Source organism: Balaenoptera ricei, chromosome 5 (assembly GCF_028023285.1).
Source record: "Balaenoptera ricei isolate mBalRic1 chromosome 5, mBalRic1.hap2, whole genome shotgun sequence".
NCBI lineage: Eukaryota > Metazoa > Chordata > Mammalia > Artiodactyla > Balaenopteridae > Balaenoptera > Balaenoptera ricei.
The window spans coordinates 141023156-141047753 of NC_082643.1; the positions used below are offsets into that span (position 1 = coordinate 141023156).

The following is a 24598-nucleotide window of genomic DNA, read 5'->3' on the forward strand; positions in this document are numbered from 1 at the left end:
CAAGGGCCCACGTGCAGCAGCCGTGACTAGGAGCTGCTCCAGACAGCCCGTCTGTTAGTCATTTAACAAACCTTCAGCTTGGGCCTGCTGGACCCACCCCTCCCCTGCTTGTCAGCGGCTTCCCGGGGCCAGCAGATGATGGGGTGGGGCTGGTCTGCACTTGGACTGGGGGCCGTGGAGAGAGGCAGGGCTTTGCTCCTCAAACAAATGTCCCCATCTGGGGCATTTGTCTGGAGCATTGAGGCCCGTGACCCCATGCAGGTTGAGGGGCACGGCCCTTTCCTGTCCAGCCCCATTTGGACCCCCCAGGAGGACAGAGGCCGGCAAGGGGGAGGGGCCTCAGCCACGGGCCTCTCTGACGCCTGGGCAGCTCGGGTGCGCTCAGGATGGGGAGGGACGCCTGCCTCTGTGGACGGGAAGCTCGTCCACGGGCCAGGGACGGGCGTGTCACAGGGAGGGTGGCTGCGGTCCAGGCCCTTCCTGCCTGCCCGCCCAGACTTCTCTCCTGAGGAAGTGGCAGCCCCAGGCCTGTGACTCACTGTCAGGGGCCCAGCCCCGCGCGGCAGGCGGACGTCACGGCCTCCGTGCCAGGGCCTGCCCGGGGCGGCTGCCCTCCCAGCTTCCCGAAGTTCCCCTTGGCTCTCCTGGCGGGGGCAGCAGCACGGGGGACCCTCCAGGGCTCGGGGGCCGCCGCTCCCGAAGGGAGCCGGGTCTGCCCTGTTCATGAGGTTCGCTCCCGGCGCCAGCTCACCCGGGCCTCTGTCCCACGTCCCTCAGACACGCGCATGCGGGGCCGGAGCCAGAGCCACATCCCCCGCCCCTCAGGCTGACCTGCTGACCCCTCGTCTCCCCAGGGACCACGGGCCCTGCCCCCCCCCCCCCCCCCCCGCTGATTCCAACTCTGCACAGTCAGGCCCTCCCTCAGGGCGCCCTGCTGGAGCCTCGTGGCAATTGGGACCCCAAGAGCCCCTCCCGAGAGCCCACCTATCAGCCCCTCGCCGGCGGCCAGGTCTGCTCTGGCCCTCAAGGCTCCACATCGGGAGAAGGTGCAGGCCGAGTCAGGACCGTCCTCCTGGGCCCGGCGGGTGCAGGGCTGCCTGGGTGGAGCCAGGGCGGTGGGTGCAGCCTGACCCCTTGGCCACCTCCAGCTCTCCCTGGGTGCTGAATCAAAGCTCCTCATTCAGCAGACCTGTACTAAGCACCTACTGGGTGCCAGGACTCCCGCTCAAGGCAGCACAGGGTAAGGGGGGGGACAGTGACCGGGCAGTCACGGGGCCATACCGAGTGCAGGCGTGCAGACGGGCGGAGCCTGGGGAGGGGACGCGGGCAGCGGCTGCAGCAGTGCCGGCCCCAGGTCGGGGTGCGGGAGGTCACGCTGCCAGCCACTGGCGGCCCGTGGCTTCCACTCTGAGAGACCCAGGGGCCGGGTGGAGCAGACCCGCCGCAGGGCACACGGAGGAGACGCGCGGAGAAGGGGACACGAGGAGGATGGACGCGCGAGGGGAGACCCAGGGCCGTCGGCCTGAGCAGCCAGGAGGATGGAGCTGTCACAACCCGTGCTGGGGTCTGAGGAGGGGTGCTGGGCCAGCTGGGTCAGCCCTGGGAAGCCCGTGGGGGCCTGTGGAGTGGGCCGGGTGCGGGCAGAAGCCCCCAGACATCTAGCAGGACTCAGGTCCATTCTAAACAGGGCAAGGCCGGAGCGCCAGAACATGCTCTGCTGGAAGCGGGGCTCTGGAGAGAGCCCTGGCAGAGGGCTGCCTTCGCCGGGACCCCCGGGCACCCACGTGACCCCGAGAAGGCCAGGCAGCCTCCCACGTGCACATCACGGTTTGTGCTGGGGAGGCGGGGCTGTTCGCCCAGAAGGCAGCTGTGCGCGGTGGAGGTGTCCCCCGGCCGCCCAGACAGAAGGGCCAGGGCTCTGCTGGAGAGAGGGGACATCTGAAGGGACAAGTGCAAACTTGGCAGTGGCGGGGCGGCGGTGCAGGCACAAGAGGCTGGGGCCCGGGCTGGGGAGATCTGCACGGCTCTCCCAGGAGGCCCTGACGCCCCAGGGGACGGGCAGCTGGACCCCCCTGTGGCTGCTGTCCCGTGCACAGCTGGGCTTCCGCTGCTGTCCCCAGCCCAGGGCTTCTGCCTCACCTGGGACTGACCAGGTGTGACACGCCGAGACTGGCTGGGGGTCCAGGCTGGGGGCGGGGGAGTGGCTGACCACTGAGCAGCCAGGTGCAGAGGGGCTCCTGGGACTCAACGGCCAAACCAAGGGCACGTGGTCTGGCTGCCTTCACTGCCAAGGTGAACGGTGTGGCCCTTTCGTGGGCTTGTGGCCTCTGGTTAACGCTCCAGCCCCGTTCCCATGCAAACCAAGTTACTAGGCTACAGCGACCCCTGGCAAGCGGGAGCGCTCCGCGCACCTGCTAGGAAGTGAGCTGAGGGCTGCTGACCCCACTCTGGTAACGGGACGTGCCTCTGGGCACCCTGCACACTGTGGCACGAGGCCCCCAGGTCGGGCGACCTCTGCCCGTCCAGTGAGCAGCAGCTCTGCACCGAGGACCCGGGACCCCGGGCCAGGCCTGGCGGCGAGGACTCCTAGGGAGGGGCGGGTGGCCCTGCTGGCAGCCGCGTTCCTGCAGGAGGGGGACGGGAGAGGCCCGGCCAGGACCCTGACCCAGGCGGCCAGGCGGCAGTGAGAGGGAAAGCCTGCCCGGTGCCCGGCCGAGGCTGCGGTCGGGGTGGTGCTCACCCACTGGACAGAGGGAGGGGCGGTTACGGAGACAGTTCTCTGAGCCCAGGGCCCGGGAAGGGCACCAGACACCTCCTGGGACAGCAGGTCCCACAAGGTCAAGCCCTGCACCTGGGGTTCCCGCATCCAGCTGAGTGCTCAGCCCGGGGCCAAGGCGAGGACCCGCCCAGCCCAAGGACACCTGAGGGCCGGGGGAGGGGGACTGCTGGTCCGGGGCCGCCCGGCCGCCCGCCGGTCAGCCCTGAAGACACCTCCTCTCTCTCCCTGGGACGAAGGTGTCCTTTGGGGCGACTCCCACGCCCTCTCCACGTCTGCCTACATGGACAGGGGGTCTTGGCCTGCTGGGTGAGCGAGCCCTGAGGCCGGCCCCGCCCTCTGCAGGGCCGTGGACGCCGACCTCGGAACCTGACGCTCGCGCTGCTGGGACCGGGGACTCACACCGCCACCCAGCCGGTCCTCCCCGGGACGGAAAATGCCCACCAACGCCCACCAATGCCCAGAGTTTTGCTGGAAACCAAACAGGTAACAGTGGGGAAGGTGGCCGGGATTAGGACCAAATCCACGGCAGGCTACACTGGAAGGCTGCGTCCCGCAGCGAAGGCTCCGTGCCTGGGCCACGCGGCCGTTCAAAGACCTCCATCCCTCGGCCGCATCGGGCACTCACCGGCCTCTCCGTACGAGGGTGCTGGGGACCAAGGGCCGGGGTGCAGGCGCAGCACGGCTCTGAGGGGACCCTCCACACATGGGGACGTGTTGCGGGCAGCCCCCCGACCTGCCCCGGGCTGCACGGCCCAGGGTCCGGTGGCATCAGCACGCGGTGTCTCTCGCCCTGCACGGAGGGGCCACGGTGGCCACCACCTAGGAAACAGCTCACAGCAGCTGAATCAGCAGGAGGTCTGGATGAACCCTGCCCTCTGGACCCCGAGGATACAGTTCAGCGCCGGGTCCAGACGCGCGCCGGCCCAAGGGTGTCTGCGGCGCCCTTCGCTGGCTGGGGAACCTCGGGTGCGGTTCCGCGTCACAAAGGTGGACGCAAGGTACACAGGACGAGCAGAGGATCCGTCCGGCGAGCCCAACGTGGAGGCCGTCCCACCGAGGGCCTCGCAGGGCGAGCGGGCACCGCACAGGAGGAGGAGCGGGGGCCCTTCCCAGCCCCAGGAGGACGCTGGCCGATCACAGACCCTCACGGCCCCTCCCTGTCCTCCCTGCTCAGGACACCCACGGAGCCAAGCATCCAGGGTCCCCACCTGGGTTCCTACTCACCAGGGACAACCAGTGCACAGGGGGGCACCAACGGCCCCCAGCCACGCCCCCGGGAAATGCAAGAACTCGCCGGTCACGCTGCCCACGCTGCCGGGCGAGAGGTGGGAGGGCTGAGCCCCCCACTGGGTAATCCGCGTGGGCCCAATGCCCCAAGCCCGGAATGTGGAGCCGGAGGAGCCCGGCGGGAGCTCGGAGGAAATGGCTGGACAGCAGGCAGCCAGCGAGCCTGGGCTCTGGGTTTACGGGGAGCGGGTCGGAAGGATCTGGCCCGGCCGGCTCACCCACCACCGCCTGGCACCCCACCCTTCTTCCACCCGGCCCCCGACCCCGCAACACTCAGGGAGGGGAGGGCCGTGGCCCCCGTGTGCTCCATCCCAGCCCCTCGCGGTGTCCCCACTTTCACACCCAGCCTCCTGGTGGAGCTTGTTACTGCCGCCCTTACACAGCTGTGTCTGCGGATGTGCGTGAGGCGCTCAAGAATATCTGGTGAGTGAATGGTCTATTTTCGAAAGCCAGTATATTAAAGTAAACCCAATGAATTCCATTAAAATGTGCAATGTTTTCCCTGGATTAAAATACACCTGTAGTTTTCTAAAGAGGAAACAGATGTTCAAGTGAGAAAGGAAAGCGCTTTAAACCAGTCCAATGATGAGATGCAGAGTTTATTTCTCCTGGAAGACCACAGACTCAAAACACAGGTGAAACTACACACAGGTGTCTACGGGAAGAGCAGAAGGGAAGTCAGGTCGAAGTGCAGGCGACATGCAAGGAAGGCCGCGGCTTCTCCCGGCTTCACGTCCGCGGGCTGTCTCCGTGGGGAGGGCGCCGGGAGCCCGGCCCACAGAGCCAGTCCCCAAAGCGCCAGTACCCCACGGGTACAGAGCCAGAGACTAATGCCGCCCTGGGTCCCCACGGAGATGCGGCTGCAGGTCCGACAGGACCCAGTCCTGGGGCAGGACTCAGACCAGAGGGGGCCTCCCGCCACCCCCAACAGCAGCCACAGCTAGTGTCTGCACACCACGGAGCCCGCCGGCGAGGACGGCGGCACCAGGGGCTCCACGGGCACATGCCTGCGCGGACAAGGCTCCTCCCCTACACCTCGGGGCCGGGGACACAGGCCGTGGCCCTAGTGCGGGGCGGGAGCCCCTCTCCCAGGAGGCCGGGGGCCTCGCTTCACCTGCTGACACTCACGCGGCTAAGGAACAGCCCCACCGCCAGCCCTTCTGCTCACCGTGACGCGTTCGTGCCTCCGTCTGGAGGATCGCCTGTGACTACCCGGGGTCAGGGAACCCCGTGGGGATCCGGGCGCCCAGCACGCAGGGCCCGCACCTGCTGTCTGACCGACGGGCGGAGGGTGAGCCCCCCTCCCTGCAGGGTCAGCGCAGCCCTCCCGCTCTACATCACACGGGCTTCACCCCCTTGCTCATGACAAACACTGTGTTTTTCAGCCTTGAGATTAAAATACTAAAAACGGTAGCTATCCAGATTGTAATAAAAGTAACACATACATTTTGCAGAAATTCCCAGGGCCTTGCTTGGTGGCATTACTGCCGGGGACCCAGGGAAAGGCGGCGGGAGGGCACCGCCAGGCCCAGTGCGGGCGCCGCTCACGAGCGTCACACCACAGGGGGACACCCCCTCCGGGCCCCCGGCCGCCCATCCTGGCCACACTCTGACCTCAGCGGCCGCCGGGTCCTTTTAGAGAAGGCAGAGGTCGCCACGACCAACACAGTACCCGAGGAGGCCGGCACGCTGAAACCTCCTTAGAGGGATTAAGGGGCGGAGGGGGTAACTTTCCACCGCTGGCGCTTTCTAACTGGGCGGACAGCAGCGGGCAGGCGACCCCGGCGGGCGGGCAGGCAGGAGCGGGGTCAGAGAGGAGCAGGGGCGTCATGCCCAGAGGTACCTGGTCTCGGAGGCGCGGCCGAGCCCGGCGGGGTGGGGGGCGGCGGCAGGAACGTGCTGCTCGGGCTGCTGATGTGCCCCTCCCCCGTGAGCGTCAGGTCGGCCCCGTGCTCGCCCTCCACGGTCTGGACGCCCCTGGCCTCCACCGCCTGCGCCGGGGGGCTGGGGGTCCCGGGGGCGCAGAGAGGCGGGCTGTCGGCCGAGCCAGGGCTGGTGGCCGGGCTCTCGCAGGGCCAGGGAGCGCTCTCCTCGCCGTGGCCTGTCGCGGGTCTCGTGCAGAAGGCCTTGGGGGCGGCCGACGGGGAGAGGGCGAGCCCCGGGGGGCCAGGCGGCAGACGCAGGAACTCGGGCAGCACCAGGTCCTCCTTCCTCAGCAGCCCGCGCTGGTCGTCTGCCCTGTTGCTCTGCGCTTTGGAAATGAGCTCAAAAAACTCTGTCGGAAGAAAACCCACGTTGACCAAGTGTTAGCGCGTCTACCCTCCGGCACGCACAGCAAGCGTGTCTGCAAAGCCCTGTCCCGCTGCCCCAGGCCCTCCCCCTTCCTCCTGTTCCCACCGGCACAGCCACAGGGAGGCCGCGGGCCACGCAGACAGCTCCGCCCCTCCCTGGACCGGCTCCGGGCCGCCGTGCCCGCGGCCCATGTCTGCGCTCCGCCCACGTTTGATGCCACCTCCTGAGCAGGAGGGAGGCCGCTGACCAGGCACCACGGCCTGACATGGCCAGGAACCCCTGCGCCCGGAGCTGGGGAACCAGCCTAGAGCCGTGTGTGGGAGGCCTCTCGGGGGCACCACCCGGGGCAGAGGGCGGTCCTGATGGGGCCTGTGAGCAGCGCCCCGCCCTCGAGCCCTCTCCCCGCCGCGCAGCCCGCCCCGGGAGCTCCACAGTCCCCCAGGCCGCCCCCTCCCGGCACCTCCGCCCTGCCGGGGACGTCCAGCTTCCTGGCTGGCTTCCCAGAGCTCCTCTTTTTCTTACCTGGGTGGATTCTCAGTTGTAACTCGAGTTCACCATCCAAAACAGACGGTGTCTACACTGAGCCTGCTCGAGGCTTACGTTACACTCTGAGCTTCTGACCAGCAAGGGGCTTAAAAGCGCAAATCTTAACGGCGCTCAGAAACGCGAGAACTTCAGAGCGGGCGTGTGTTTTACTCTGGCACGTGGCCGGACGCCACGGGGAGCTGTGACTAGCCCAGCTGACCTGCCCAGGAAGTGCTCCCCGGGTTACAGCTCAGGGCGCGGAACAGCTCCTAGAGCGTCTCTCTGTCACGAGCTTTCGGAAGAAAAGGAAGTCCCCCACGCCTCCTGTCCATCTCTCATGCCATCCTTCTTCTGTCCTGCAGGCCCGGGGGCGGCTCGGGCATCCGGCCCCCATGGCCGAACGCACAGCCTTTCCTCAGGGCCCCGACAGCGGAGGCCAGCGAGGCCCGGGCCCTCCCACCGGCCTCCTCCTGGCGAGGACCCTCAGGGACGTGGACCCTGGTCCCGAGCCCCCCTCTGAGCCGGGACCCGGCTGTGAGGGGGGACAGAGACCGCCTGCTGCAGCCCCACATGGGGGCTCCCTGACTCCTAGGGCCCGGCTCTCGGTCTGAAAACTGGGGCTTTAGTAGAGTTACACCGACAGCTGCAGACAGACACAGGGGCGAGTGCTCAGTGTGACGGGTCACGGCCACCCCAATGTCAGTAACTCAGAGAAGCTTCTAGTGACTGGACTGGAAAACTGACATTGCATTCACGAAAAACGTGGAAGTTTGAAAAAGTACACATACCCTCTGCTTCGTCCAAATTAATTTTCTGACATTTTTTTCCCCCAGTCTTTGCAATAGAGTCTTCTCTCTTTGAAAGCCGGGGATCCCTAGCATTCCTTCCATTTTCTCCTTTAATTTTAATAGAATTAGACTTGCCTAGTGTTCTTTCCTCTCCCTGCGTCAGAAGGAAAGTCAAAGTTCCACTCACATTTCAGACACATGACAACACAGTTCATCAGTTACATAAAAAGGGTCTTTGAAACACAGATTGCATTGATTTGGACTTCACATGCGTTGCAGAAACATCAATCGCAATGATAAAGATTCCAAAAGAACAGCACGTAAGGCACACCCACCCACCCAGCGATTCCCAGGCTAGTGGGAGCAGGCACCACAAAGGGACCCTAAGAAGACCCCCCCCAACCCAGGGTGCAGGCCCAACCAGGGCAGAGAGCCGCTGGGGGCGCCTGCCCCTGAGCTTTGCAGGCGAGGAGCGAGGTGGGGTGAGGAGGGGAATTACCGTAGCCGAGTGATTTCTGGAGCTGGCATTTACAGCTGCGCTCTGTTTGATGGGCACACTTTTCTGTTTATCTGTGGACGCTGAACATAGTGACATAAGCTTTACAAAACTGCAGTGAATTGCAAATCCATCTCAACATTTAACATAATCACGTTTATACGTCTCTGAGATCAAAGCTGTACAGAAGCCAAAGGTATCAGAGGCCCCTTATCTACATGCGCATTCAGGCCTGAGCACCTTTGCGGGGTCAAGGGACAGAGGACCAGCCTCCTGCGCCCGCCGCGGTCTGGGCGAGGTGTGCATGAGGGCGACGGGGAGAAGGCTCGAGGCTGACTGTGTCTACTGGGACTCTGTGGTCCCGTGCTGAGTGAAAGCGCCTTTCGGGTACTATTTGGCACGAACGTCTTTAGAAAGTAGGAGAGTCTCACATTTATTATGTATTTTCAAATACGGCCATTGCCCCAAGTCAGGGCTGCAGGCTGGCCCCTGCTGGCCCTCGTGGTCCACAGACCACCTCCCTGGCCCAGGATGGGCTGGCGGAGTCCCAGCCCTCCTGCCTGTGAGCAGCGTCCCAAACACACTGCACGCACCTGCCCGCAGCTGTGCCTTCAGACTCACCTGTGCACAAGCGGGCCGGGAGGTCCGACCTTATCAGACCCTGGAGGGAGGTGCTGAGCACCCGGGCCCCGCTCAGGCTGCTCGCCCCCCGAGGCCAGTTACCGCGCAGGAGAAGCGCACACAGCATTCTCTAGAACCCAGATGGGCCCACAGGGGGACAAGGGGCAGGCACTGGAGCCCGAGGGCAGAAGGGCGACCGCAGCCCGGGTCACCCTTGGGGATGGAAACGAGTGATTGGTAGCCCATTTCAGAGCTGAGCCAGCCCGGGGAAGGGAGGGGGCGGCTCCTGACACGGCCACCTCCTCGCCCTGTTCAGTAGACTCCAGAAGGCTCTCTCCAGGAGGCACGCCTCCGCTGCCCCCACCTGGGAGTGCAGGTCCCCGTCCCCAGGGCAGGGCTGCGGGGCTGAGGCAGCGTATGGGAAAGGGCCCTGTAAACCACCGATTCCTTGTGCGCTAGGCACAGGGGGCCCCAGCCCCCCACCTCAGCCACTGCTGGGCCGACATGGGGCAGCGACGCCCCAGGGTCCCAGGTCCCTTGTGCACAAGGATAGGGAGGCCTCCCAGGAAGAGAGCACTTTCCAGGGCATGCTGGACCCTCAGAGCGACCACAGGGCATTCGCAGGGCCTGCCGCCCCTTCTTACGGCAGAGAAGACGTGCAGGGGTCCCAGCGAGAGGCCCTCGTGCTCCTGGTCCCGGGGTCTCCTGCCCACAGACAGACGCCCAGCCACGGCTGGACTCGGCCATGGCAGGGGGTCGCCGGGCCCCGTGAGACCCTAAACCCAAGTGAGGCCATCTGCAGTGTCACTCTGAGACCACAGGGCAGCAGGGCTGGGAGCTTTCAGGGGGCCGAGCTCAGGGACCCAGGAGGCGGGAAGGACCAGGGAAGCATCATCCTGCTCACCTTTTCCTCGGGAGGGGTCCTTCTCCTCCAAGATGACCCGCTGTCCATCCAGACTCGAGATGGGGGCTCCGAGGTCCAGGGGCTCCTTCTCTCCACTCTAGAGGCAGAGATGGCGCAATGAGCGGCTCACCCAGGCTGGAGCTTTCTGGAACAACTGCGTGTGGTCCATCTGCCAGCAGGACCATCCCAGGCTTGATGGAGTCACACGCCAGGTGACCCCAGGTCCTGTCACCTCGGCAGGGCCAGCCGCAGACGCCTGACGTGCAATAACCAGGATCCCAAGCGCCAGCGGGCCTACCCAGAACGCAGGCACCGGGAGGAGACCGCCTGACAGGGCTGTCACCCAAGTGATGGCTGCTGGCAACACTGGGCCGAGTCGAAGACCCGGGGGTGGAGGAGCACTTGGTGGGCGCCGCTACCATCTGCGTCCACAGGTTTGGTGCTTTTAGGCGTTAAGTCGAGCTGGCCTAAGCCTCGGCATTACCTCCAACCTGGAGGAGGGGACCTCAAGCCCACCTCACTGGTCCCCAATGCACTAGGAGGCGTGGGAGTAGCGGGGAGATGCCTCCCTGTGGGCAGGAAGCAGGCGCGTCTGAGGCCCGGGATCCTGCCCTTCTCTCCTGGGGAGACTAGCTTGCTGTTCAAGTCCCACATCCTCTGTCAAAAAAACAATCTGAACTTGTAGTCTGGCTCTTAAATTGCTAAGCTACCAAACGCGCAGACAGAGCTCCAGCCGAGTGGGGAACGGACCAAGGCTAGCAGGGTCCTGCCTGGCCCACAGTTCACTAAGGAGGGTCAGGAGGAGGGTCCAAGGAAAGCCACATCCTCACAGCCCATCCACAGGACTCCCCGTACCACCCTCCCCGACTCTCCCGGCCCCGAGTCCTGAGGCAGCTGGACCACTCTTCCCGGTCAGGCCTCAGCAGCCCAGCGGGGAAGGAGCCCCAACCACTGGCCAGCCCTTTGGGACTGAAGCCCCCCAGCGACCCCATGAGCATGCTTCCGTGACTCACCCCACTTTACAGATGGGGAAACAGGCACGGGGACTAAGGATCGCTTAGGATCTCAACAGAGTACGAGCAGGGAGACCACATGGAACCCAGGCCACGTCCCTCTCCATTCGGCATATTCTAGACTCCAGGACGGCACCCCCACCCCGCAGTGTGCTGGGCGGAGGGCTTCGGGTTACCCTCGGGAAGTCTGAAAACAACTTAACTGGTCCTCTCGTTCACGTCAAAGTCTTGAACAATTATGGAGCCCGTTTCAGAGAAAATAAAAATCCTAAAAATACTTGAAATCGTAGCTCTGATAAAATATATTTTCTAAAGAAAGGAGAACACAGGCCAATGGGTCGTAAGTCACCGCATTTCAAAGCAAACGTGTGGCGGTGCGGGACCGCCCTCCGGCTACAGGCGCGGGGGCTCTGCTCTCATCCCGCCTTCACCCATCCACGGAGGAACCCGACGGCCCGGCGCGGAAACGCCAGAGAGAGCTGCCAGACCCACGGCCTGTGGGAAGCTGGACAGCCAAGCAGCGGATGCCCGACAGGCTGGTGCAGATCGGGTCACGCACGCCAGCGCGTGCCGTCATCTGATCAGATTTGCAAACGGCGGGAGGCTGCAAGGTTTTCATTTGTTTCCCTGGGCCAAAACCCCCAAATCTCAAATACCAACCCAAACCCCAGAGGGCACAACCACGGTACGAATAAGCAGCAAGCATTTCCACCAAAGGGTGGGAAACCAGTGGGCAGCGGCCACGTCCTCCCCAGGGCCTGCTGGGTGGAGAAGCTGCACACAGGCACTGGGTCGGCCCCACGGCGTCCTCACGGCGTCCTCCCGTTACACCAGCCACAGCTCGCTTCACGGACAACAGGGGCAAGCTGGGCCCCAGCAGGCAGCGCTGAGCTTGCGGGCGGCTCGGGGGCCCAGAGGCCCCGTGTCACTCACCAGCCTGGTCACTCACCAGCCGGGCCACCAGCTCGCTCAGGCGCAGGCCATACTTGGCCGCCACGGGCCGCAGCACCTCCGTGACTGGCTTGCTGGGCTTGGCCTTGAGTCCCACAGACCGGTTAATCGGCACCAGATCCAGCCTGGTTAGAGGGGGAGAAACAGGAGCACGTTTGCCACAAATACGCGGCAACTGTCACGTGGACGTTCCGTCTCAAGAGCAGAGCAGCGTGGCACCCACGGGGATCACCAAGGCAGCCCCAGGTTCTGCACGAGAAGAGAGCCCACAGCGGGGGTTCTTTAGGGTCTCGCGGGGCTGAGCCAGGACTGTCACACCCGACAAGGAGCGGCCCCTCCCCACGGGTCGACCCTGCCCCGGGTGCAGCCCTGCCGTGGTCGCCGGCAGGCGGGGAGCGTGACCCTCTGGCCCCTGGGGTGCCTGGGGCCACGTGCGGCTGCCCCTCTGAGCTCGCAGCGCGGGTGTCGGCACTCCCAGCAAAGCGGAGGCCAGCGGGGCAAGTGGTCAGAAACAGCCTGCGGCTCTGGAAACCTCATGAAAACGGCAATTGCATTTCTCTTACCGAAATAAAGTGCGTTTTTCTAGGCGCAGGTCCCTAGACTCCAAGATGCTACTGTCCTGATGCAGCACCAGAGGCTACGGAACACACGAAAGGAAGAGAGACGGGCGTCAGTGGGAGCCAGGGTGCACAGCTGCACGAAGCAAAGTGCAGCTTCAAACGCAGCCCACCACAGCTGGAGGGAAGGCCTCGGCCCTCTGACCGGCTGCTGTGAGCCCGCAGAGGGTTCTGCGCAGCGAGACTGAGCTCTCAGGACCCACCTCCGTCACACGCACGGTTCAGACGAGGAGCACAGAGCAGAGTCGGCCGCGAGGCCCAACACAGGCCAAGGTGGCAGGGAACCCGCACGTTTAGGTAAACACACGCAGATTGGCCGGCTCCCCTATCGGCAGGACCTCCCACAGGGCAGACGCCCCCAAAGGAAAGGCCCTCGGTCTCCGCAGCCCTGTACCTTGTCCCCGCCCACCAGGAAGAGGTCCACGGCAGCCCCGTTGATGCCATGTCGCTCGCAGAGCCCGGCCAGGACTTCCTTGATGGAGAGCCCCGCCCTGACGAGCACCACGCAGGCCGTCCCGTCGGGGAGCTGGATGCTGCAGTGCTTGGCGGCTTTGTCCTTCTCGGGCGCCAGGGTCCTGCAGGCCTCTGGCTGGGGGGCAGGGAGACACGGGGGCGGGCGCAGGGTCAGGGAAAGTGCGGGGAGGCCCCGGGGAAGGGCCATCGTAGCTTGCACACGCCTGCGGGGCCCAGCAGTGCGGCTCCCTGTGCACACCCAGCTCCACAATGCAAACACGTCCCGATAGAGGCACAGTGCGCTGTGCACACACGGCCGCTAAGCTGTGGGGCTGCTAGTTAGCAGAGAGAGCCACCCCCTCTCAACTACAGGCACCGTCCTTGCCGTCCCAGCATCCAACCTCTGAGTCTAAACTTTTACAAGGGCCATGCTAACTAGCTTTCCTACTAGAATAGGATGGGCCTTCCCACTTTTGTTTTCAGGGGTCCGGTCTTGGCCTTCCTGACCCGGAAGCACATGGAGTCACCCTGCAGAGCCCACTGAGGCCATCTAGGGACCAGGAGCTGCCTCGCCCGTCTCTCAGCCTAGGAGCTGGGGACGGACAAAGCAGGCAACCTCTGCTGCTTCTGGTCACCTTTCTGGCTCTTTCTGCCCGACCTCGCAGGCCCAAGGCCTTTCCGAGAGGAATGGACGGACAGACAGCAGGCGGGCTGGAGGGAAGAGGCTGGGAGAGGGGGCGGGAAGGCCGGGCCAAGGCTCAGAGGCAGCGGCACACACCTGAGGGTGTGAGGCCCCTCAGACCCTGGCCCCAGTTCACGAGGAGCAGCCACGGGGAGGCCGGGTGTGAGGGGCACGGGGGAGTCTCAGCTCCTTCCTCCGCGGGGCTGCCAGGGGTGCACCCTGCAGGCAGCCTGCAGCCTGGGGTGCCTTCTGCCCAGAGAACGCCCACCACCTCTGCCCGGCGCGGGGGATGTGGCCCCGCCCACCTGTCCCACTGCCAGGCCCTGCGGCGGGAGACACGCCTGCAGGATGGGGAAGCGAGCCTTCCAGAACAGCAGCACCTGCGACGTGATGTCTGCGCTGTGGCTGGACTAGGCAAGAGTGGGGAGGTGGCCCCTCCCCACTGCTCGGAGCAGGGCTCCGACGTGCTCGGGGCAGGAGCCGGACCAGGGGCCAGCCCGCGGCCGCGCTCCCCGTGGCAGACCTCTGTGTCCCTGAGTTACAGCACCGCTTCCTGGCTAGACAGTTCCCCGCATGCCTCCTTCTAATGCCCGACTTGCCCTGGTTGTCACTTCCTTACCCCTCTGTCCTCCGAGGGTCTGAAAATCTCTTTCTCCCAAATATTACTTCAGAAAACTAGTTTGCAGGTGGTAGACTGATTGCAAAATGGCCCCAAATATGCCCTTCCCACAGACGCACGGGCAATAATAAATGATCTTTGTCTTAAGCCACTGGGTTTTGGGATGGTTTGTCAGGCAGCAATAGCTGACTGGTGCGTGGTCCACCCTCACGGCTCTAACTGGTATTGTTATAACTGAAGAAGAAATGACATTCTACACTCACTACTGCCTGACCATCTCAAGCGACTAGGAGGCCGGCAACAATAGGGTTTTCCAAAATTGCTATCAGACGACAGCTAACCAGCTAGCAGGTCAGCCCAGTGCCTCCTCCACCTAACTGGAAACTGGGCCAGACAAGCAACTCAGAGGGGCATGAGGAGAGAGCGCAGGGCCAGGCAGGACCCGGGCCCCCGGCCCACAGCAGGGCCCGGCGGGGAAGAGCCCCGTCGGCACAGCCCCCAGCGCACAGGCAGAGACACGGGGGTGTCTGAGTTCCCGGGACGTGCAGGTGCCGAGACCAAGAGGAGCACCTGCCCGCTCCCGTGGGCGTCCAGAGAAACGTGCCTGAACGGGAACAAAAGGTCTCAGAAATAAACCCAGAGATATTCCTAGTGCTCAAGGGGTGCCCTCCCCATCCATCCAACAGCTCCTTTACGAGGGACACGGCTTCGCGGGGACTCACCAGGTCCAGGCTCCCGGCCGACGACATGGAGCCCTGTGACTCCCGGCGGCCCAGGCCTCCGTTGGCGTGCAGGGGGTCTGGAGGGGACACAGGGACTCAGAACACCCAACAGCACCAGCTTCATGCTTGCTCGCTTAATGCAGAAATGCAGAAACCCCCCGAGGGTGGTCATGTCCCCCACAGCCCCACACCTCCTTTAGGCTGAACAGACACACTCGAAGGACAGGAGCCCGGCTCGGAGGCCCTTCGGCGGCGCAGCCTCGCCCCTGGCACACAGCAGGAGCCAGGAGCCCCCGCCCAGCCCGCGCTCTGCTCTGCTGGCGCCCGCGCGGCCCCCCGGCTCCTGCTGCCTCGTTGCAGGTCAAAACGCAAGCAAGTGCAGGGCCTCCCTGCCTTTCATTTAATCTGGAATTGTTATCTCAACATGTGGCTTCACGTGCCAGCCCGTTACGGCATCTTTTACCAACGGCTCACGTCCCGTCTTCCTGTAAAGTCCTGACAATCGCGCCACCCGATGCCACTGACTGAGCTAACTGTAATCTAAAAATCGCGAGAACTCTGACACAGAAAGGACCTTTAAAAACACAGGGCCTAGGGCCCCGATCATGCCGCTGTGCCGGGGCCTGCGGGTGGAGCAGGGGCCCTGATTACACGGAGACCCCCAGGTCCCACTGACCCATCTGCCAAAAGCAACGGACTGCCAGGCGAGAGAGTCAGGATGCCTGGGGAGCGTCCTGGAGTCAGGACTTAGGGCCTTTCCGGGTGGCTCTCTAAAGATGTGCCGGGTATGGGGACCCCGGTCTCCTGGGGTCCCGCGTGGGGACACAGACCTAGAGAGGCAGGCACTCCCCCATCTCCGGCCCTCGGGGGTCCCTGGCCGCACGGACGACACCGCTCCCACCCCCAGCTCCGGCTGCCCTTCCCTGTGGAAGAACAGCTGTACCGGCCGCCCCAGGCAGGGCCCCGGAGCCTCAGGGCACCGCAGAAGCCCACAGCCTCCCTACACTGCCCTCTGCAAAGCGGGCGTGAGCGCTGCCTGCGGCCGGCTCGAAGCAGGAGATAAACCCTCTGAAGCGCCTGGCACAGCACAGGCACCAACTCCCTCAGGGGCTCCCTGTCCAAGCTCCCTCCATAAGCTGCCCAACCTAAACTTGGGGCCAGGTCTGGAGCCTGCAGGTTACTTCCCGGAAAATAACCCCTTTCCTGACAGTCTGTGGAGAAGAAAAGGCCGCCAAACCCTCCCGCGCGTGCTTCCGGCGCCCAGCGTGCGCCCCGCCCTTCTCTGCCCCGGCCCGCGGCCCAGGCGGCTACCGCTCCACCCAGCCCCCTCCCGGCGCGTCCCAGCCCCGTCCCTGTCCCTCTCACACTGTCTTCTCAGCCACATCCAAGAAAGAAACCAAGGCAGAGAAGATCTAGGATGGCAACCTTTAAAATTTACAATAATGAAATTACAATTTTGAAAATGCTTGGTACCCAAACTATGGTGTCACATTTCCTTAAAGAAATTACAAAAGCTCGTGTACCTCTCTGCACACGGCAGAAAAGCAAGAGGCTGTCTGGGTGGACAGAGGGCAGGACACCTGTATATTCTGCTTTTCACTTGGTTGTATTTTCCAAATTTTCTACCAAGAGCACCCATTACTGCTCAAGCAAGAAGAGGGTGGTACCTGTGGGGTGCCCTAGCCTGGGGGGTTAGAATGCACCATGCCCCCTCTCAGAGGGCCCTAGAGCCCCCTGCTTCCCCAGTCAGGCCGCCCCAAAGGGCCACCTCACAAGCACAGCCCACACTTCCTCATTCATCCCTGAGAGGGCCTCGCCCCCCTCCCTCCCCCACCTGCACACGACAAACCACGAACCGTTTGGACGGTCGCCTTGGTCCTTCTTCTTCTGGGACCGCCCGGTGCTCCTGGTCCTTGACCAAGAGAAGAACGCTCCTTTTCGTTTCTTCTCGCTGTCCTCGTCCCCCAACTCTTCATTCAGGGACCGTCCTGATTTCGATATTCCACTCAACTGCCATCAAATGGAAAACGTTGTTAAAACAGTGTGAAGGTAATTTAATATCACATGAAATGCATGGGAAAGGGAGCTGGAGCAGGCTGCCAAGACAGGTGCTCCGCAGGAGGGTCCAGGTCCCTCAAGGCCAGAGGCACAGCCCCGCCAGCCTCTCCAGAAATGGCAGTTGGAGCCCCCCGCCCCGACCAGAGCCTCAGACAAGGCGCATGGGAGGTACGAGTGCTAAGAGAGCCTCGCATTCCCTGCGGGTGAGGGGATGAGCCAACAGGGGCGTCTGCTGTCATCTCTGCAGAGCAGCTTTCATCTGGGGGCCAGCGCGGCCGGGACGGGCACCTTCTTTGGTGTGGACGTGTTGGAGTGCTCGGAGCTGACGCTGTGCTTGGATGTGGGGCTGCTGGGGACCTGCTGCCCGTCGGGCAGCGGGCGGCCCTCCACCTCCGCCAGGATGCACTCTTGGTACAACGGGGATTTCAGAAAGCGGGTGTAGCTGTCGAACTTCATCAGGTTGAAGATCTGCCGAGGAAACACAGCGCTGTCCAGTGACACACGGAACTGGACACTTGGCCCTGAAGGTGCGGGGCGGCGCCAGGCCGCACGCGCAGCAGGGCCTGTTCCCAAAGCCCCTCATCGCCCCTGGAGTCGTTGCCCAGGCTCCTTTATGTCTGATCACATTTCTCATAACACGCCAGCCCTCGGTGGCCACGCTTACGATCAGCCAGTTCCAACAATCCACGTAAAGCCAGCGTCTGAGTGGCCTCAGGACAGCCAAGGTGCAATCTTGGAGAATCTTTACTTTGTTAAATAAGAATGAAATCAAAGGCAACTGGAAACCTAAAGGAAGGGAGACCTGACTTGAAAATACCTTCCTCCATTTTTTTAAACCTCATTCATATGACTCAGTAACATAAGTAACCTCTGCTAAGGCCAGTGGACATGTGCTCTAAAAAACATTAAGTCTAATGCACACTTTTCATCACAGTGATGTCCTAAAACTGAAAAAAATCCAAACATCTATCCATCTCTATGTATATCACCGTCCATGAACCTGTGATCACACACAGATGCACAAGGGAGAGTGTCAACAGTCAGGAACGCCGTGGTGGGGACGTCCTGCTCCAGGGCCCTGCTGAACCCTGGCTCTGAGATGGAGCCCAGGGGGCGGGGTGGGGCAGGGTAGGGGTGGGGGTCCCCCCAGCACTCTCCTCGCAGGCTGGTGCCTGCGGGGGCTGCTCTCCGGGACCCGAGTCCTCTGCCCGCACCCCGGGCTGTCACCTGGAGCTGCTGCTCCTTGAACATGTCGGGGTGCGGGGCGCTGAGGATGTCGTCTGCCAGCTGGGCCTGGCTGTCGATGTTGACCGGCGTGGTGGCTTTGCTGCTCAGGAACTTACTGAAGATCTCGCGGGCCCTGTAGGAGAGCTGACGGGACAGCGCGTGAGTGGGACATGCAGACCACACACGTGTTTTCTGACACGCGTCCAGGCAATGGAGACACATTTTCTCGGGGCCTAGTAAATATTTCTTGCTTGGATACTAACTAACAGTACCAGCCAGTATGAAACTTTTCAACAAATCAGCTCCTCTCCGAATTCTGTCAAAGCGCAATCTGAATGTTCCAAAGACCGGGGCTGTGCGGCTGCCACGGGGCATCCGGCTGCGGGCGGCGCGGGTGGCGTCACATGGTGTGGTCTCGCCAAAGGGGGAGGGAGCTCCAGGCAGCACGGGGCGTGAGGAGCCGAGAAGAGGCCCCCTCTGAGGGAGGGGCACAGGCTGCCTCCGGGCAGGTCACGCCGCGGCTCAGCAGCCACACCAGCGGGGGCTCAGCTGCCCCCACGCAGCCTGCAAGGGCGGCTGTACGGACGGGCATCCTTAGGACGCTCTTCCGCCCAGGATTTTCTCTTAAATCCCCTTCCACACACCGAGTGGCAGCACATGTGCTGAAAGTTTTAGGGCCATTTATGCAAGCTATGTTTAGGCAAAATTAAATATCATATATATTAAGAAACATTCTGAAAAAGAATTTTTTTTAATCGTGTGAAAATATTTTTACACGGACTTTTCAAACTGCACTATGTGTGAACCTACGCTCAGATCACCCTGCCCTTTAACCACGCCCACTTCCCAGCCTGAAGAAACATACCTCTTTTTTGTCGTGTGCGGGAACATGATTAAAATATTCACAGGCCTGCCAGAATAAAATGTTTTCTTCACTGAATTCCTTCCTTAGAAAATCCTAAGAAAAACGCCATAGATTAACCTTCACACAATCCTCAGAAAAGGGTACGTCAGTAGTGGCGGTGGGACCTCCCTCCTCTTGTGCTCTGTTTCATTATTCCTACTTTATTCTTATTTTCATCTTTCACAGAAACCAGGGGTTCCAAGCACCTCTCCAGAATCTACCTGGGAGCAAACGTAAAAGCTGCCCTCACTGGGACCCCTTGGGCCTTCCCAGCTGCTTTCCCAGGGGCTGAGCATCCCTTCCTAGTAGCTGGCCTGGCCAGCAGGCAGCTGCTTCCAGGGTTCGCAAGAAGCTCTGATGCCCCTCACAGCAGACAGAGGCTCCCTCCAACCCCTGGGCCTGAGCGCCCGGGGTAGGAGCAGGAGGAGGAGACGTCTGCCCTGCCCAGCCCTGCCCTGGGGTCCGGCTGGAGGAGGTGCCCGCTGCCCGTCAGACTCACGGAAAAGTAGCGAACTCCGAGTGGGTCCTGCAGAAGCCGCTCGAAGGACACGGCCCAGCTGGCAACCCTCCGCTCGCGCAGGCGCCGGCAGCTCTGCACGCTGGGGAGGCTGGCATTGCTGCTCAGGCTGTGGTTGCTCACGCAGTCCTTCAGGTCGGCGCCGTTCAGCTCTGCGGGGCCAGCACAGACCTCACTCACCTGCGGGCCTGTCCCCCTCCTGCCCACGGGGCCCTCACCATCTGTCTTCTACAGGAGGTGCGTTCAGCCGGCACAGTGCGGCGAGTGCCCTCACCGTGGCCACATCGTTCTGGGCACCCTGGGTACTGGGCCGAGTGGGAACGAGACCGAACCCACCTCCTGAGGCCACGCACGCGCACACCCGACAAGGATGCTCGTCACAGGTCGCGGCCGCCCTGGCCGCGGGCACGGCAGGGGCTCCGAGTGAGTCCACCTGAGGTCGGGACGGGCCAGGAGCCAGGGCTGGGTGACGGGCGGGCTGAGCAGAGAGAAAGGGGCACCGGTGGGGTTCCCAGGACCCGGAGAAACACGCACTGTCGCTAAGTGCACCGCAGTGCCCAGGCAGGGAGCTGAGGACCAGGGTACACAGAACCACCTGGAACTGCTCTGCTTAGACTCCGACACACAAAACTTCCCCACGAGAACAGCTCTCGGTTTTGTGTGTATGTGACCGGAAACCCACTCCTCAATGCGTGCTGACACACTCAGAGGCAGGCACATGCTCACACACACAGCCCGACACACTCAGAGGCAGGCACACGCTCACACACGCTCACGCATGCACCCTGACACACTCAGAGGCAGGCACACGCTCACAAACGCTCACGCACGCACCCTGACACGCTCACAGGCAGGCACACGCTCACACACGCACCCTGACACACTCAGAGGCAGGCACACGCTCACACACGCTCACGCACGCACCCTGACACGCTCACAGGCAGGCACACGCTCACACACGCACCCTGACACACTCAGAGGCAGGCACACGCTCACACACGCTCACGCACGCACCCTGACACGCTCACAGGCAGGCACATGCTCACACACGCACCCTGACACACTCAGAGGCAGGCACACGCTCACACACGCTCACACACGCACCCTGACACGCTCACAGGCAGGCACATGCTCACACACGCACCCTGACACACTCAGAGGAAGGCACACGCTCACACATGCTCACGCACGCACCCTGACACACTCACAGGTAGGCACACGCTCACACACGCTCACGCACATACCCTGACACACTCACAGGTAGGCACACGCTCACACACACACCCTGACACGCTCACAGGCAGGCACACACTCACACTCTCCTCCTCTCTCTCCTTGGGGCTGGGGTCCTGGAAGACCCCACGTCTTCACGTATGATTTGTGTCCAGTAACCGGGGCAACAAAGGACTAAACACCACAGACACCCATCCCCCCCAGATTAACCTCTCCTCCCAACACACTTCCCAATACACGTTCTATTAGAACCAGACAAACTGAGTGTAAAGGTTCATGTGGAAAACTAAACACGAAATGCTGGAAAACTACACAAAACAAAGCACGGAGGCAGGGCCAGCCCCACCCAACGTGATACACGTCGCACACCTGCATCCTGAACGATGCCGCTGCAGAAGCAGACGCGCCACTGGGACAGGACACAAGCGGATCACTCGATACATGTGCTACAGGGTCAACTGTGACCAGCTGGAGAGTGACCAAGTTGGGGGTCTTGCAATACGCACTAGAATAAATGCCACACGGACCAAAGATTTAAACGTAAACAGTGAAGTCGGAGAAATACTAGAAGAAAGCACGGGACAGCTCTCTGAGATACCTGAGTGAGGACATCCAGCAGGCTCCCGCCCAGAGCCGTCAGAGACAGACTTGAAGTCTCTGTGTGTGAGAGCAGACGGGTGGTGCCAGAGGCAGTGGGCAGGGTGGGGGGCAATGTGGGTGGAGGGGTCAGAGGGTACAAACGTCCAGACGTAAGGTAAACAGGTCCTGGGGATGGACGGCACGGCACGGCGAGTGTAAGCAACAACGCTGCATCGCGCGCGTGAAAGGAGCTAAGAGAGTAAATCTTGAAAGTTCTCATCGCAAGAAAGAATTCTGCAGCTGTGCCTGGTGAGGGAAGTTAGCTAGACTCACTGTGGCAATCATTTCACAATATATACAAATTTTGAAACATTATGTTGTACACCTGAAACTAACATAATGTTGTATGTCAACTACGCCTCAAAAAAATAAAATAAAATCTCTGTATGTAAAAAACACTGTAAGCTAAGGCAAAAGACTATTAAAAAAACTATGGGAAATACAGTAACACATTACACAGCTGAAGGACTAATTTTCTTTATATTTAAGAGCACCTACACATCAATAAGAAAAAAGATCAATAAACCAAAGGAAAGTGGAGGAAGAGTATGATCTGTCACTAAGTAGGGGCTTAAGACGCCCCCAGCCCCCGGGACCCCCACACGGAGCCAAAGAGAATGTGAGCCGTGAACCAGCGTCAGGGGCAGCATCAGGGGCCGAGCAGAGAAGCTTTCCTGCTACATTCCATGCTGATAAACAGGGTCATCCTCAAAAGATGAAACAGTCCATTTTAAAAACACTCTGTAAAGTATGAGCACCAAAACATTTTCCTCCAGCTTTTTTCCCTTAAGGCAATAATGGTTGAACTGAGAGTTGAGGGATGAACAGAACTTAACCGACCTCAGAAAAGCGGGAAAAGCCTTCCACAAGGGGACAAGCACGTGCAAAGGCCCTGTGGCAGAAGAAACACGGCTCACAGCCGGTGTGGCTGGGCAGCCGAGGAGCAGAAGAGCTGGCAGGCAAGGCCAGCAGGGCCGGGAGGTGGGCACCCAAGCTGTGCGGATTTCACTCTGGAGGACAGCGATAAACAAGGGAATGTCAAGATGGGAGAAAATATTTGCAAACAATGCAACCGACAAGGGCTTAATTTCCAAAATATATAAGCAGCTCATACAACTCAACAACAGAAAAACAAACAACCCAATCAAAAAACGGGCAGAAGACCTAAATAGACATTTCTCCAAAGAAGAAATACAGATGGCTAATAGGCACATGAAAAGCTGCTCAACATCACTAATTATTAGAGAGATGGAAATCAAAACTACAATTAGGTACCATCTCACACTGGTCAGAATGGCCATCACTAGAAAGTCTACAAACAATAAATGCTGGAGAGGGTGTGGAGAAAAGGAAACCCTCCTACACGGTTGGTGGGAATGTAAGTTGGTGCAGCCACTGTGGAAAACAGTATGGAGGTTCCTCAAAAAACTAAAAATAGAATTACCATATGATCCAGCAATCCCACTCCTGGGCGTATATCCAGACAAAACTATAATTCGAAAAGATGCATGCACCCCTATGTTCACACAGCAGCACTATTCACAATAGCCAGGACATGGAAACAACCTAAATGTCCACTGACAGATGAATGGATAAAGATGTGGTACATATATACACACTGGAATACTGCTCAGCCATAAGAAAGAGTGAAATCATGCCATTTGCAGTAACATCAATGGACCTAGAGACAATCATATTGAGTGAAGTAAGCCAGACAGAGAGACAAATACCATATGATATCACTTACATGTGGAATCTAAAATATGACACAAATGAACTTATCTACAAAACAGAAACAGACTCACAGACATAAAGAACAGACTTGTGGTTGCCAAGGGGGAGGGGGTTGGGGGAGGGATGGAGTGAGAGTTTGGGATTAGCAGATGTCAGCTATTATATAGAGAATGGATAAACAACAAGGTCCTACTGTATAGCACAGGGAACTGTATTCAATATTCTAGGATAAGCCATAATGGAAAAGAATATTTTAAAAAAAGAATGTATATATATGTATAACTGAATTGTTTTGCTGTACAGCAGAAATTAACACATTGTAAATCAACTATACTTCAATAAAAAATATTGAAAAACAAGTCATCACATCTATGCTAAAAATAAAACATTCCATTAATAATAATAATAAAAAAGAAGGGACTTTGTCCTTCTGGCTGCACGTGGAGAGCGGCCAGCGGAGGTCTGGCTGAGGCTGGATGGTGAGGGCAGGGTGGGGCGCAAACTGCAGACAGAGCAGCTGAACCCATCAAGGGTGTCGCAGCTTTTACTTGTCAAACAAAAGGTGTGTGGATTCCAACACGCAACAGGCAGAGCGATGTAGACCAGTGCACACAGGACACGAGGGAGGCGGGGGGGTGGGCAGGCTTCCCAGGCGCCCAACCCCGGCCCTGCCCAGCGCTGCAAGTTTGTGGAGGGACTGAGTGAAGGAAAGAATGAACGTTGACCGAATACACGTGTTAAGGGAAAGATGACCCGTATACTAATTCATTTTTATAAGATTTAGCAAATATGAATTATTTTTTTCAGGCTCACAAATCAATAACTGACACTTTAAAAGTCTAATCGATAAAGAAACATTACGATTAAAAAAAGAAAGGACCCCCCCGGCCGCTCGGTGTGGGCGGTGCGGCTCAGCCGGCCGGCGGCAGGCACACCCTGAGGCCTGCCTTTTCTGATGCCCTGGTGGGAGCGGGGCAGTTCTTGCCGTGGACTCTTAGGGGCACTGGTGTCCTGCACAGAAAGATGCGCTGGGCCTGAGAAGGGGCGGGGTGGGGGGGTGTGGAGGGCTGGGCTGGGCTCTGCCTGCAGACACAGCCTCTCCTGGGAAGAGTCACTTTAGCTGGGGACGCAGGCCCTGGACCCCAGCTCTCATCTGACCCACGAAGTCAGAAAGTTACCCTGCGCTGGCTCCCGGGCCTCCCCACAGGCTCCTTTTGTTCCTTCTGGCAGACACACCCACACTGTTGCTTCTGGGACCCGAATGCCTGCTCCCTGGGCCTCACCTCAGGCACCAGGAGCTTCGAGAGCGGATAGCAGTGACCCTGCAGGAGCAGCTCCAGGGCCAGGCCACGCTGCCTGAGGCCGCGGCCCCGGCCGTTTCCCTCCACCTCGGCCAGACCTCTGGGCATGTGCACACTCTTCAGAGTGGGAAAACTAGAGACAATGCCTGGCCGCGTAAAGCGCGTCAGTACACAGTTCTTGTCATCATGAGGTCTCCTGGTGAATCTTTAGGTGGCAGGTTCTTGCAGAAGAATGT

General features: G+C 60.8%; 1 protein-coding gene across 8 annotated transcripts in view; it reads right to left on the minus strand.

Annotated features, from left to right (window-relative positions):
* The window catches only part of RGS12 (regulator of G protein signaling 12), a 124226-nt gene that overhangs the window by 2553 nt on the left and 97075 nt on the right, over positions 1–24598 (minus strand). For 6 of the 8 annotated variants that reach the window (XM_059923686.1, XM_059923685.1, XM_059923687.1 and 3 more), the window contains 13 exons: positions 19438–19607; positions 18900–18992; positions 18035–18178; positions 17096–17275; positions 16606–16759; positions 14750–14826; positions 12668–12862; positions 12220–12293; positions 11655–11781; positions 9693–9789; positions 8171–8250; positions 7672–7825; positions 5910–6341 (listed from right to left, as the gene is read on the minus strand). In XM_059923686.1, coding sequence (XP_059779669.1) covers positions 5910–6341; positions 7672–7825; positions 8171–8250; positions 9693–9789; positions 11655–11781; positions 12220–12293; positions 12668–12862; positions 14750–14826; positions 16606–16759; positions 17096–17275; positions 18035–18178; positions 18900–18992; positions 19438–19607 — 1977 coding nt within the window. Of the gene's footprint in view, positions 1–5909; positions 6342–7671; positions 7826–8170; positions 8251–9692; positions 9790–11654; positions 11782–12219; positions 12294–12667; positions 12863–14749; positions 14827–16605; positions 16760–17095; positions 17276–18034; positions 18179–18899; positions 18993–19437; positions 19608–19791; positions 19934–24598 lie in introns of those variants that run through there. The other 2 variants (XM_059923689.1, XM_059923688.1) reach the window with 2 other exon arrangements.